Genomic DNA, 14,703 nt, shown 5'->3' with positions numbered 1-14,703 from the left:
CTGAACAGCAACAGAGTACAACTTTCCCCTCCAAGAGTCTATGTAACATTCACCAAGTTAGACCATCTCCTTGACCATCAAAGAAACCTCAATAAATTTAAAAAGAATTGAAATCTCCCAGGGTGTGTTCCCTGGCCACGATGGAATCAAACTAGAAACCAGTAATAGGAAGCAAAAAGAAGAATCCCTGAACACTTGGAAATGGTAGTGGACACATCATTCCAGGCTATCATTCACAGCCTTGTTATAGAAGAGCTGAGGTAAGCAGGAATTGCTTCCTGAGCTGAGCAGCATTTCAGGCTGGCCCAAAAGAGAGCTCACTCTGGATATGGCAAGCAGAGTGTTGTTGAGGGCGAGGCTGGAGGGAGGGAGGCAGCTCAGGAGGCTGTTACATCCGTGCCACCTGATATTAAAGCTCCTACTGCACTGGCAAAGGAAGCACAGCTTGCTGGTTGTTAGTGGAATCGGTTTGGTGGCTGGGTGGATTTGGGAAGCACGAGAGAGGTATCGGTGTGGTTGTTAGCAAGTCCCGAGAGAAGGCAAGATCCAGGTGCCTTCCTGGCATATGACTGCTGTCCCATCTAACCCATGGACGCATGCACCTCGGTTCTTTATAAATCCTGCTCTGTTGTTTTAAAAGCTTCAACACAGTTGTCCTCTCCTCCCTCCTCCTTCTCCTCCCTCCTGCTTCTCCTCCCTCCTTCTCCTCCTGGTCCTCCTCTTCCTTGTGCTGCTCCTCCTCGATTCCTCCCCTGATAGTGCCATCTGTCAGATAAGGCTCTCCTTATCTGGACAGGCAGAAGAGTTTCCTTTCTGAGCTTGGTGGGATTGGGCCCTTAGGCCAGGTTGGCACTTTGCCTGCCTTACCATCCTCTCAGCTAAGACATGGTACATGGTAAGTGGACCACTGATGTGTCTTCACACTTGTATTTTTGTTCTGCTTTTCAGAATGCATTGATGGTGGTAGACCACCTCAAGGAAGACAGAAAGGTTGGAGCTCTTTCCCAGGTAATTCTGGCAAGAGGAGCCCACATTGTGAATATGATGGATGTGAGCCTCGGCCCTCACATATCCAGGAGGAATACGGAAACGTGGTGATAAGGGATGTCCAAGAGGACCCCAAAGTGAGACAGTAAGTGACCAGGCAGCATGGTTTGCACGCAGCAGCCTGTGGGAGTATGCAACTCTCTCACTCTCCATAGACTGCTTTTTCTTCCCTCACTGTACAACTGAAGCATGCTCGAAGTGGAATAATGGTTGAGCAATCCTAATTGTGGTGCTGGTGTCAAAGAGACAAGGGTGTACAGAAGACTTTCTTAGCACCTATGGTCACTCACCCTCCTTCTCTCCACTTCCCCCCTGCAGCTCTCCCTATAACATCCGAGGCAACAAGAGGAGAGTGAGATGGGACACTGAAGGCCTCATCCCTATTACTGTGTGGAGAAATAGAGGACCTCTGGAGAGAGAAATGGGGGAGAACACACAAGATGGAACCCCAGGGAGCTGGTTCAAGGTCACAGTGAGTGTCTTGGCAAGGTCTTCATTGCATAGGACAGCTTGGATCCTTATAAAATGGGGACCACATTAAACACCTTATGTCGATTTATTTGGAGGAGAGATTTCTTTTTCGTTTCTTAAACTGAAGTATAGTTGATTTAAAATATTCTGTTAATTTCAGGTGTTCAGTATAGTGATTTGTTTTGTTTGTTTGCTTTTGTTGTTGTTGCTGTTCGTTTTTTTTTTTTTTTTTTTTTTTTTTTTTTTTTGCAGATCACACTCCCTTATAGGTTATTACAAGACTGGCTATAATTCCCTGGGCTATACAGTAAATCCTTGTTGCTTATCTATTTTATGTATAGCAGTCTGTATCTGTTAATCCCATATTCCTAAATTGTCCCTCCCCCACTCCTGGAGGAGAGCTTTCGAATGGAGAGAAAGACTTTAGGAAATCCATATTGGTGCACACTTAAGAAATCGTGCCACAGTGGTCCCTTCTTTAGAAGCCCTCTCAAGCTCAGTAGGAGGCCGGAAAAGCACATTGTGTTGGGTCTGTTCTCCAGACTGCATTCCCTGTTGTCTGTCCTGTCTCCCATCCCTTCTTTCCATCCTTAGATTCCTTATGGGAAACACTATGACAAGACATGGCTGATGAACTCAATCCAGAGCCATTGCAGTGTTCCGTTCACTCCAGTGGATGTAAGAGAGGATGCTGAAGCCAGACGAGTGGGCACAGGGAAGGGGGAGAGACCGGGTTCAGCAGGCTCTGTTGGCCTCTGATACTATTGCTGTTGCCTTCAATCCCTGTAGTTCCACTACGTGAGAAATATGGCTCGATTCTTTGTCCAGGAAGCCAGCACTGCCTCCGCCTTGAAGGGTGTCAGCTACAAGATTTATGACCAGGAGGGCCGAAAGGTATGTGTTGAGGGTGTTACCTGTACCTCATCCTGGGGAAGGAGTACAGGCCAGGGGCTGGTCGTCTTCTTTGGAACTAGGGTTCCTGGTGCTCAGCCCACGTCTTCTTCCTGCAGATACCTATCTTTGTCAATGCCTCTGCTGTTCCCTACTCTGTGCAGAATAAGTTGGAGCCAGAAGAAATGGAGCAGCTAAAGGTAGTGCAGACTGAAGGCATGTTGTGTGCCCACCTCTGCTTCCTCCAGCCCCCCGTCCCCCTTGCCCCTGATTTCCCTGCCATCACCATAGCCTCAGAGCGGCTCTCTCCATCTCTCTCTGCAGCTGACCTTGAGCAAACGGTATGATGTCTTCCAGCAAGCTCTTGACCTCCAGAGGCTCCGCTTTGACCCAGGTAAGGCTGACAGCAGTAATTCTAGGGCGGGTGAGGGCAGAGGGGTCTTCCTGGAGGGAGACTCGGGGATCGTAATGTGGGGAAGGGCTGGTGCTGGCCCTGGACCCCACTCAGCCATCTCATTCCCTCCCCTCTCCTTCCTGAAGACTTGGTAGGCCATGATATTGATATAATTCTGAGTCGAAGAAACTGCATGGTTGCCACCCTGCAGATCATCGAAAAGAATTTCCCTGAGGTGAGGCTGTAGGTCCAGCGCTGGTATGATGGTAGGGGGTGGGAGAGACAGGAGGCGGAGGGCAGATGTGTGTGTAAGGTCCTAGGGAGTAGCCTTCGCTCTACCTCTTCTTCCCCCAAAGCTGTTGTCCTTGAACTTGAGCAGCAACAAACTGTACCGGCTGGATGGCCTGTCTGACATTATACAGATGGCCCCCATGGTCAAGATCCTGAACCTCTCCAACAATGAGGTGAGAAGAGGGAGCCAGATCAAAGTTGGGCTGAGAGTGGGATGAGGGGCGGGTAGTGGTCATCAGAGTGATGAGGAGGCCGGTGAGAGTACCAGTGGGAGAGGGTGGGGGCTGGGGGTGCAGGCATCCAGAGGTCTCTCCTTCCCTGAGATTCCTTTTCCCATTTCTGCCCCATATTTCTCAGCTAAAGTCAGCCTGGGAGTTGAACAAGATGAAGGGGCTGAAGCTTGAAGAGCTGTGGCTAGAAGGGAACCCATTGTGTGGCACCTTCCCAGATCAGTCCACCTACATAAGGTTGGTGATAACCACTGTCACCCTTCCTGGGGACCTTTGCTCCCTGGGAGCCTGAACTGCTGCAGAGAATTCATGTTTGCAGGAAGCTACAAGCCTGGTCCTCCGCAAGGGCCGCAGGCACCACCTTCTGCTTTCTCTGTGTCCCTCGCAGGTCAGAGGGAGGAAATTCCCTCTTTGGGTGCTCTGGGGTCTGTTTCCAGCTCTCTGCACCCAGCGTTCTCCACCAAGTCCTCCCAAGAGTGTGCACCAGGAAGCAGGGCGTCTCCTTCTCACCAGGACCAGGAGTGATGGGCTTTGATCCCGATGCTGGTGCCCTGGACTGAGAAGGGTCCTCCAGCTCAGGGCCTCGTGCTGAGACAGGGCTTCCTTCTTCGTGCTGAGATGGGGTTTCCCTCCCCTGTTCTGAGAGGGGCCCCCTTCCCCTTCCTCCAGCAGGGTCCCCTCTCCTCTCCCAGACATTGACATGGGGGCTGTCCTGCCCCATGCTGGGAGCTGAGGCCCTGGGTGGCTGCTGTCATGACATCTGTTCTGTGGGCCCAGTGCCGGGGGCTGGACCCTTCTTGGGAAAAAGCAGGGTTCCTTGAGTCAAGGGGCCAGATGTGGGCCCCTGCCAGTGAGTCGAGGGTTTCCTGAGTCAGGAGTGGAAGGCAGAGGGCAGAGGTGGTAGAGGAGACAGAAGGACAGGCCTCTCAGGGGCACTTCACATCCCTCCCTGCACACGTCACATCATCCCGCCTGGTCCTTCAGAGGAGCCCTGGGCAGCCTGAGACAGGTGTGATTCCTCAGATAAAGAGCCAACTGAGACAGGTGCAGGGGCCATCAGGAGAGAAGATGGTGATCACAAGAGGGTTGTGGAACCTCAGCCCTTATGCTGAGCTGGGACCTGACACTGCCCTCCTCCTGGGGAAGGTCTGCCCCCATGGCTGCTCCATTTCCCAGGCCCAAGTCTGACTGAGCTCGCGCAGGTGCCAAAGTTTCAAGCAGCACCCATTGGGCCTCCAGCCCAACATGTGCATATTTTCCATTCCTACCTGGAGTGCCTGGGCCATCCCAGGGCAGGTGAAGGACAGGGCTGCAGCAGGGGTGCCATTTCCTCTTTCTCCTCTCTTCTTCCCTGACCCCCACCACAGTAGAGCTTCTCTCCCTTCCCTTTGCTTTCTCTCTCTCCCCCTCGTCTCTATGCCCCTATGTCTCTCTCATCTCCCCCTCCTACCTTCACTCCTTTTCTGTCTTCATCCGCCTCCATCTCCCTCCCTGCCTCCTGAGCCCCGCCTCACTCCCCTTCCTGCCCCAGCATCCTGGGCGATCCCTGGGCAGGGGGTGTCCTGGTCTTGGCAGAGTTCCGGATGCTCAGTGAGGTAGCAGAGCCCTGGGTACCCACCCCATTCCCTCTTCTCTCCACCGCCTCCAGTGGGGCTCTGGAGGAAGGAAGGGAGAGGAAGGAAGGCCTGCAGCATGAGTTTGAAATGCTGGTCCTTGTGGCACAGGAGAAGGGAGTCAGGGCAGTCTGGGTAGGAACTACCCAGGGGAAGGAGAAGAAGGAGAGAAAGAGGGAGAGACCGAGGGAGAGAGGGTTTGCAACCCTGAACTGTCGTCAATCACTTCTTTCTATTTTTGGTTTTGGACAGTGCCATCCGGGATTGTTTCCCCAAGTTGTTACGCCTGGTGAGTGCCAACTTTCATCATTGTCTCTTAGTAACCTTGGTGACCTCTGCACCTGCCCTCAAGCGCTTTGGGTCTTGCCTAGATTATACATTTGCATCAGACCCTTAACCATCTTAGGGGACATGGAGTCCTAAAAATGACATGGATACACTCACTCAAAAAACACCCATAAATACACACACACACACACACACACACACACACACACACACACACACACACACACGGTACATATACTGGAGACGTCCAGGACCTCACGATGAAGACATGCACTGTAAACTTCCCCATGGAATTTCCAGGGCCCTTTCACACCTGACCTCTAACCCTCACCCTCCTGGGCCCATCCTTTCCCCTGATCATCCAGGGCCACTCCCCTGGTCTCCACTCTTGACTTCCTCTTCCCTTCTCCAGGATGGCCAGGAGTTACCCTCACCAATTATCGTTGACATTGGCACTCCTTACGTAATAAAGCCCTGCGAGGTGAGGAAAAGGAACAAACAACACTTGGGGTGTTATGGGGAGGCTTTATCAGCCACATAGTCTTAAATGCCTTTTGATTCCAGGAAAGCTATAAAGGATCTGAGACATTGAAGAGTATTGTCCTGCAATTCCTGCAGCAGTAAGTACCCTTGGGAATCTGAGCAAGGGGAGGAGGGCTAGGACAGGTGAGGCCACCCAAGCTCAGGTCTGCTCATAGGAGTTTTCATGTCTCACTTAGGTCCAGACCACAGATACAGCCTGTCCTCATTGCTCCCCCTCAGGTATTACTTGATCCATGACTATGGAGACCGACAGCATCTCCTGGGCACTTATCACGAGGAGGCCTGCTTCTCCCTGACCATTTCCTTCCACCCCGAGGACCCAGCCCCGTGAGTATCACAGCCTGGGCTCTGCTCCCGGGCCATGTAGCTCCCCAGCAGACACAGGCCAGCTCCTGAAAGCACCCACACTGGCTGGACCACCACCCACTGTTCCTCTTTGTCTCCTAAAAGCAGCTTGGGCGAGTACTTCAAGGTCAGCAGGAATATGAAGAAGCTCAAGGACCCCCGTGAGTGTGTGATGGGAAGACTGGGTGGGAAAGGGTGGTGAAGGGGTCAATCATAGGTTCCAGGGCGAGGCAGCCTCTGACCTCCGCTTGCTTCCCCTCCCCCAACAGACCTGCGGCTCCAGCTGCTGAAGCACACAAAAGGTGACATTCTGTGGGCCCTCTGTGCATTGCCCAAGACTCAGCATGACCTCAGCTCCTTCATGGTGGACTTGTGGTTCCAGACGGTGAGTGCCTGCTTCCTCCCTGGGGCGGGCCCAGGAAGCCACAGGTGGGTAGGAGGTTGAGGCGGTGACTGAGTGCCTGGGCTCTTCCCTTTCAGGAAACGATGCTCTGCTTCTCTGTCAATGGGGTGTTCAAGGAAGGTGAGTGTGTGTAGATCCCTCCCCAGTTGCCCCACTGCTCCCTTCCCCTGGCCCGTCTCCCTCCCAGAACCCTCCAGGCTTCCCTGACCCCTTCCCTTCCATTCCCTCCCCTTCCCTCCCCTCCTTTGCCTTCTCATCCCATCCCTACTGGGTTCTCTAGCCCTCAGTCTTCCCACAGCCAACCCAGGTCTGAGCTGTGTCCATGTCTGCCTGCCCCGCACACTCTGGGCATTAGGGACATAGGCTGTGGAGTTTGGTGGCTCTCATCGCAGATCCTTAGTCTGAGAACTTAGGCCATTACTTAACCTCGCAGTTTCCTCATTTGCAAAATGGGGTAGTGATATCCACCTCTTGGGCAGCGATGAAAAATGCATCTCATGAACTTGTGAAGTGGTTGTCATGGGGCCCTGTCACTGGGAGCAGACTGCTCCTATAGTTGCCCTCCCCATTCCTGACACCCTGGCCCTGGTGAACAACTGTCCCCTCAGCCTGTGTCAAGTCATGACCCTGACTGGGGACCCCCATGTGAGTGTGCAAAGCACCCGTGGCTCTAAGGGATACTGTTGTTTGTTGTTGAAGTGGAAGAAGGTTCTCAGGGCTGTGTGCGTGCCTTCACCCGGACCTTCATCACTACCCCTGCTAGCCATTCCAGGTGAGAGCCATGTTGTGGGTGGGAACGCCCATCCCAGCCTGGGCTCAGGGGCGTGGGAATGTGGTGATGCAGACCGTAGGGTTAGTCAGCATGGTGGAAAGCCAGCAGGTAGATCCAAGGAGCAGTGTCGGCTAGTGGTTAAGAAGAGCATGGGCTCTGGAAGCGGCATATGGGTTCTCTCCTTGACCCAACACTCACTTGCTGTGTGACCTCGATCAAGTCACATGACCTCTCTGTGACTCATTGTCTTGTTCTGAAAATGGGGATCAGACTGTCCAGTCCTTGGGCTGTTGTAAAGGGGAAATGCAAAATCGTCCCTGGGTTGGAGATTAACCTATAAATCTAATGAAGGTGGTAGACAATTTCTCCAAAGGCAGGCTCTGTGGGAGGGGCAGAGGTACCAGTCAAGGAACCTGGGGGACAGACACAGGAGGGGTATGGAAAGAAACTAGTTGCTGAGTGGCAGTGGGAGCAGAATCATTGTTGGGGGTGTGGGGTGGTCCACCTTTCCAGTTGTCCGAGTGCCCCTTTTTGCTCCAGTCTATGCATCGTGAATGACGAGCTGTTTGTGAGGGATGCCAGCCCCAGTGAGACTCAGAGGATGTCCTCCATCCCAATGCCGACATCCACCTCCAGCTCCACGCAAGCCCTCTCCCAGGAGCAGCAGGAAATGGTGCAGGCTTTCTCCACCCTGTCTGGGATGAAACTCGAGTGGTCTCAGAAGTGAGTGCTGGGTGTGCATGGGAATGAGCTTGGGTTGGAAAAGGGGGAGCGGGAATCATGGAAACTTGCAAGCAATTTGGAAAAATAGCTTTTTGAATATTTTGCTTCCAAAAAGAAAAGTGAGCCCATGAAAAGGGTATCATACTATTATACATGTACAGGGTTTTTAAGATAGTATAATGCTCAATGACATTATCTTGTATATGAAAAATCCAAGAGAATCCACACACACACACACACCAAAAAACAAAACAAACAAACGAGCAAACAAAACACCCCACTCGAACTAATAACCAAGTTCACCAAGGTTGCAGGATACAAGACCAATATACAAAACTTATTTGTATTTCTATGTACTTGCAATGAGTAACCTAAAAATGAAATTAAGAAAACAAACCCAGTCACCATAGCATCAAAAGAGTAAAATGCTTTGAAACAAGTGTAGCAAAAGAAGCACAAATCTCATACTCTGGAGTCTGTAAAACGCTGTTGAAAAAACAATAAAGACCTAAATAAGTGGAAAGACACTCCATTTTCATGGGTTGGAAGACTTAATATTATTAAGATGGCAATACTACCCAGAGCAAACTAGATTCAATGCAGTCCCTATCAGAATCCTTCTTTGCAAACATTGACAAGTTTATCCTAAACTTCATGTGGAAGTGCACCGAAACGATCTTGAAAGAGAAGAACAAAGTTAGAGGACTCACACTTCCCAATTTCAAAACTTGCTACAAAGCCACAGTAATCAAGACTATGTGGTACTGGCATGTGGACAGTATATGAATCCATGGAATAGAACTGATAGTCCACAAATAAACCCTCACATTTATGGTCAATTGATTATCAACCTCACAGAGTGCTGAAAAAAATCTGATGGGAAAATAATAGTGTCTTCAACAAGTGGTGCTGGGACAAGTGGATATCCACATGCAAACCAATGAATTTTGACCCCTGACTCACACACCATGTACAAATATAGACTAAAAATGGATCAAAGATCTAAAAGTAAGAGCTAAGACTATAAAAGTCTGGAAAGGAAACATAGGTATAAGTCTTCATGAGTTAGGCAGTCATTTCTTACATGACACCAAAAGCACAAGCAACCAAAGGAAAAAAGTAGATACATTGTTGACTTCATCAAAATTAAAACATTTTGAGCATCAGTGCACAGTATCAAAAAAGTGAAAAGCCCACCAACAGAATGGGAGGAAATATTTGCATACCACACATCTGGCAAGAATGTATGAAGAGCCCTGGCAACTCAACAGTAAAAAGGCAAACAACCCAATTTTTTTAAAATGGGGAAAGGATCTGAGCAGACATTTCTCCAAAGAAGATATATAAATGGCCAACAAGGAAATGAAAAACTTCTCAACGTCCTTAGTCATTAAAGAAATGCAAATTGAAACCACAATGAATTACCAGGTCACACCCACTAAGGTGGCTTTAATCAATGAAACGAATGATAACAAGTGTTGGTGAGGATGTGGAGACATTGGAATTCTCATGTATTACTGGTGGGAATATAAAATAGAGCAGTGGTTTAGGAAAACATCTTGGCACTTCCCCAAAATGTTAAACATGGAGTTACCATATGACTCAGTAATCCCACTCCCAAGTATTTTACCAGGAGAAATGGAAACCTATGTTGACTCTAAAACTTGTTCAGGAACATTCACAGCAGCCAAAAAGTGGAAACAACCCAAATGCTCTTTAGCTGATGAATGGAAGAATAAATCTGGCACATCCATATAGTAGAATGTTATTCAGTCATAAAAAAGAATACTGTTCTGGTACATGTCGTGACGTGGATGAACCTTGAAAACATGAGGCTAAGTGAAAGAAGCCAGTCACAAAAAGTCACATATTGTATGAAATGTCCAGAATTGGCAAATCCACAGGGACCAAAGGCAGATTAGTGGTCACCAGGGTCTGGGGGAAGGGGAGGAATAGGGAGTGATCACTAATGGTTAAGGAGTTTCTTTTTGAGGTGACAAAATTATTTTGGAGTTAGATAGTTGTGACGGTTGCACAAGCTTGTGAATGAACTAAAAAGCACTGGTTTGTATACTTTAAAGTGGTGTGTGCATTAGATCTCAATAAAAGATGGTTAGAAACTTGTCCTTTAGAATTTTTCATTTGTTATTTTCTTGAACATCGTTCTTGATCAATATATATTGAATTCCCTTGTTCTTTTGCACAGCTCTACTTTTCTGTTTTGAATTCTAGTGGGCATGAATGCTAATGATAGATGGTTTGGTTTCCACTGGGTCTTTCTTCGTCATTACACATAGTGTTCATACTGGTACGTGTGTCCCAGCAAGAAAGTGGCATAGATTTAGCGGTGGCATTGCATGGTCAGCGTGTCTGTACTGTGGTGATAATGGAGATCACTTGTTCTTCTTCCTCTGCAGGTGCCTTCAGGACAACGAATGGAACTACACCAGAGCTGGTCAGGTCTTCAATATGCTCAAGGTGAGGTCTGGGAATCAAGTGGGTTAAAGATGAACATTTCTGGGCCTTCAGGGAGGCCAAGAAGGTGGAGGCTGGAGACTTGGGAATGGAACTCGGAGAGTTGGCTCTTCTGACATCCTGACTCCTTCTCTCCAGACTGAGGGCAAGATCCCAGAGGAGGCCTTCAAAGAAATCCCCTAAAAGGAGCCCTTGGATGTCATCTTTGTCTTCATCCACCTCATCTTTTCTCTCCAGCCTCGGGCCATGCCCATGACTGGAGTTGGAGGCCTGGCTGACCAAGAAGCGAAAGTTACCTTGCAGGCCAGGTAACATAGCCACCTGAAGGGTCAGTTGTTCTGTGTATTTTTCCCACTCACGATTGCTGTTTGTTTTCATAATAAAGAGTGCTGCTGCACGTTGTATGTTGTGTGTCCTGCATTGCTCTTCCCTGCCGCAATCATGAGCCAGTGTGTCCAGACCTGAGAGGCCCTGCCCTCCTCCTCGAGAAGGAGGCACCTTCTGACCCAAACAAGTGGGTTTTTATACACGTTTTTCCATTTATAAAACATTAAGATTCTGCACAAAAATGGCATAACAATTTAAAGTGCATGCATCAAAACTCCTTTATATCCCAGCTCATTACTCGATGGGTTTACATACATCATGTGTCAAGTTGGGAAATTTAAAAATACATTTAGACAGTTGAAAATGGAAACACAGCATACCAAAACTTGCAGAGCAAAAGCGACCATCAGAGGAAAATCTATGAGTCATTAGGTAAATGCAAATCAAAGCCACAATAAGATGCCACTTCACACCCACTACATTGGCTATAGCTTTTTTTTTTAAAAAAAGGAACATGACAAGGTGAACTTTGGTGAGGATGTGGAGAAATTGGAACTTCTGTACATTGTTGGTGAGAATACAAAATGGTTTCCCTGCCGTGGAGAACAGTTTGGTGGTTCCTCACAAAATTTAACACTGGAGTAACATATGGCCCAGCTACTCCACTCCTAGGTGTATACCCGAAAGAATTGAAAGAGGTGCTGAAACAAATTCTTGTATACAAATGCTTACAGCAGCATTATTCATTGTATTCAAAAGGTTGAAACAACCCATATGTCCACCAAGGGATGAGTGGATAAACAAATTGTGGTGTATACACACACTGGAATATGTATTTTTGCAAAGACTGAAATCCTTGTCATATGTGGTCACTGAAGTTGTCCTATTTTATCAGTGGTCAGATAGTGACTTGACGGAGATTCCCTGAAGGGTCTGGAGCCAAAAAGGAAAGGAAAGCAATATTGTCTAGTCTTTGCAGATTGGCTTCTGATCTGGGGCACTCCACCAATGCTTACTTAGCCACGCTGCCTCCAACTCTGCCTTAGCCTTCACCTACTGCTTTTGAGGAGCCAAAAGGCCAGCCACGTGTGCAAGCCTGGCTTCCTCTCAGACCTTTGCCAAGCCTGTGTCCTGCCTTGTGCATATGCATTGCACTCTGGAATCTGTGCTATGCCCTTCAAAACTCTTATTCCCCCCAGGAATTTTCCTCATCACCCTTGCCCTTCCCAGGCTTTGGGGGCTCCCTGCTGATTGCCTTATCTTCTTTCCCTTGCCCGAGGAAGCTATGGGCATGATATGGTTTTACATGCTTTCGAGAGATGCAAATGAGAAAGCCACTCCATGCCTGGGAGGGGCAGTGGGAAACAGAAGTCATCCTCTGTGCCCTTCCCTGAGGTATCCTCCATACAGGTCAGAAGGCACAATCACATTTTTTGGAGAACAAGGTCCATATTGTGACCACTGGGACCAGCAAGAAGCACCATGAATGTGGCTGTCACTCTCATGGCCACCACTGCTCTGGAGAATGGGGAATGTTAGGCAGATAAGCAAAACCTCCACAATGTATTTTTTTAATGTACATAGCATTTTATTTTGCACTGCTCTAACAATTTCATTATAGACCAAGGGAGAAAAAGAAAAAGAAGGATAAAACCACCACGCTGAGCAAATTACTAAAGCCTTTCTACTTTTAACAGGATTTTCCATCTGGTAAGTTTATTGTCACATCCCTTCAGAACAGACAAGATGCTTACCATATTTTAAAGATTATATGCTGCCACCAAAAGAAAAATTTTACACAGTCACTGTACATCAAGGTTGAAAACCTGTCCTGCATGAAAAATATATGTAGAAATCATGTGAATAAAAGAAAAAAAGAAAACATTATTGTGTTTAAGGAAAGATTAAAGTCCTCATAATGTGCCATCTACATGGACATTCACTCCTCCTGGAGTCGCTCAGGTGGCGGGAGTTCTTGCTTCCGCCCACCTCACTCATTACACGGTGTTTTTACCCAACAGTATGCGTTAAGGCAAACAAATCCTTTTCTGAAGTGGTCTTAAGGAAACTGTGGACAAATAGCAAACTTTTGGCATTAAAACAGGTTAACACATACATAGTTTTTAGTAGTGTACATTAAGTATATTTCTCTTGCACTAGTGACAAGAAAAGATGAACATGCTTGTTAACAATGTCAAAAAAGTTTAAAATTCAGTGTTCAAACAATTCTTAATGATGCTTCTGTAGCTTTAAGTGCTAAACAGTATAGAATTTATGCAAATGCATTAAAGAATTCAAGCTTGGCAAATTACACCCAAGCAGGTTATTGAACTATATATACAGAAAGTAAATGATAAACACAGAATTAAAAGAGTCCTTCTGTTTTCCGTATAGCCTTGAAAATTGACAAACTTTTGAGGACAGTTCTATAATATTAAACATTGGGTAACCACAGGTGTGGGGAAACCTAACTACACAAACTGATTTAGAATACTCAGGATGACTTTGTAGTGTTTAATAAAATTCAGTTCATAGGTAAGGGCACAAGACAACATTTAACAAAAATAATCGCATCGATTGACCTAGAAATCAAATGCAAATAGACATGAATACAATCTCCAAAATCAGTCTTTTTAAGTGAACATCAACAATTTATTCAAAGTTATACAAGAATTTGAAGGATTAAAGTCTTCTGTGACATAAAGCCATTTCAAATAGTTTCATGTCTCAGCTGAGCAGGAGGAGAGGGTGAAAGAATAGATGAGTCGCCCCTTTTGGGCAGCGAGACAGTAAAAACAGACTGAACAGCAGCCTCCCCCGGCCTGCTGTCCTCCCTGACTGCCTGCGTGTGTGGCATCAGCAGCAGCATGCTGAGGGCCAAGTTTAATGCCATTTGCCTCGTTATTAATGCCAAAGACGCCTTCCTGGGTTTTTTCATAATTTTCTTTTGCTGTGTTTATAAATGCCTCTTCTACATTAGAATCAGTCTTAGCAGAAGTTTTCATGAAGATAAGTCCATGTTCTTGTGCAAAAGCTTCACCTTCTTCTTTTTTTACTTCTCTTCTAGATTCTAAATCACTTTTATTTCCAATAAGCATAATGACCATGTTGGAACTGGAATGCTGGTGGGCATCTTCTAACCAGGTTGTCAAGTGGTTGGATGTGTCCCTCCTTGTAATATCATACACTAGTAAAGCCCCTGCTGCACCACTGCAATATGACCTTGTGATGGAACGAAAGGACTCTTGCCCTGTCATATCCCATATCTGAAGTTTTATCTGTTTTCCGTCAATAGTTATCATTCGAGCACCAAACTCTACACCAATAGTAAGGTCATGCACTGGCTGAAACCTCTTGTCTGTAAACTGTAGCAATAAGCATGCTTTATCAACGCCTGTGTCGCCGATGATGATGTACTTGAAGAGATGGGCATACGCCATTGCCGCGGCCGCTCTGTGCCAGGGAACACCGCCACAAAGTGTTCTTACCAAAATTTAGTAGCCTCTTTCTTCACTATGCACTGCTCTGGCTGCTGTAAGTTTGTGGGTTTTTTGTTTGTTTGTTTGTTTTTTGGTTTGGTTTGGTTTTTTTGTTTGTTTTGTTTGTTTGTTTCTTCTGAAAAGTGGCAGAGAAGAATGTCACTTCTTCATGATGGCTTTCTTTTATTCCTGATACTGGTAATTTGTGCCCTGTCCCCCCACCCCCACCCCCCACCCCCCACTGTCTCTCTCTTTTTCTTCATCAGCCCAGCTAGTGGTTAATCAATTTTGTTTCAAAGATCCAACTTTCTTTTTTGCCTTGATCTTTCCCTACTGTTTGTCCAGTTGCTATTTCACTGATTTCTGTTCTCATATTTACAATTTATTAACTTCTTTCTTCTACTTACGTTG

General features: G+C 47.2%; 2 protein-coding genes across 2 annotated transcripts; one reads left to right on the top strand and one right to left on the bottom strand.

Moving 5' to 3' along the window:
• Positions 1-980: 980 nt before the first annotated feature.
• Positions 981-10,669, top strand: LOC130841451 (nuclear RNA export factor 2-like). The gene is made up of 20 exons (XM_057717611.1): positions 981-1,132; positions 1,366-1,519; positions 2,113-2,196; positions 2,308-2,412; positions 2,529-2,609; positions 2,734-2,803; positions 2,950-3,038; positions 3,160-3,267; positions 3,452-3,561; positions 5,190-5,226; positions 5,638-5,706; positions 5,790-5,845; positions 5,988-6,095; positions 6,219-6,274; positions 6,383-6,498; positions 6,594-6,636; positions 7,216-7,288; positions 7,829-8,011; positions 10,429-10,489; positions 10,625-10,669. The coding sequence occupies exons 2-20, from the start codon at positions 1,469-1,471 to the stop codon at positions 10,667-10,669; spliced, it is 1,545 nt and encodes a 514-aa protein (XP_057573594.1). The 5' UTR covers positions 981-1,132; positions 1,366-1,468.
• Positions 10,670-13,533: 2,864 nt separating this feature from the next.
• On the bottom strand, positions 13,534-14,256 carry LOC130841450 (ras-related protein Rab-2A-like). The gene has a single exon (XM_057717610.1). The coding sequence runs from the start codon at positions 14,251-14,253 to the stop codon at positions 13,534-13,536; it is 720 nt and encodes a 239-aa protein (XP_057573593.1). The 5' UTR covers positions 14,254-14,256.
• Between the last annotated feature and the right edge of the window lie 447 nt (positions 14,257-14,703).

Source organism: Hippopotamus amphibius, chromosome X (genome assembly GCF_030028045.1).
Source record: "Hippopotamus amphibius kiboko isolate mHipAmp2 chromosome X, mHipAmp2.hap2, whole genome shotgun sequence".
In the NCBI taxonomy this organism is placed as follows: domain Eukaryota; kingdom Metazoa; phylum Chordata; class Mammalia; order Artiodactyla; family Hippopotamidae; genus Hippopotamus; species Hippopotamus amphibius.
This window is presented reverse-complemented; position numbering and strand designations above follow the sequence as displayed.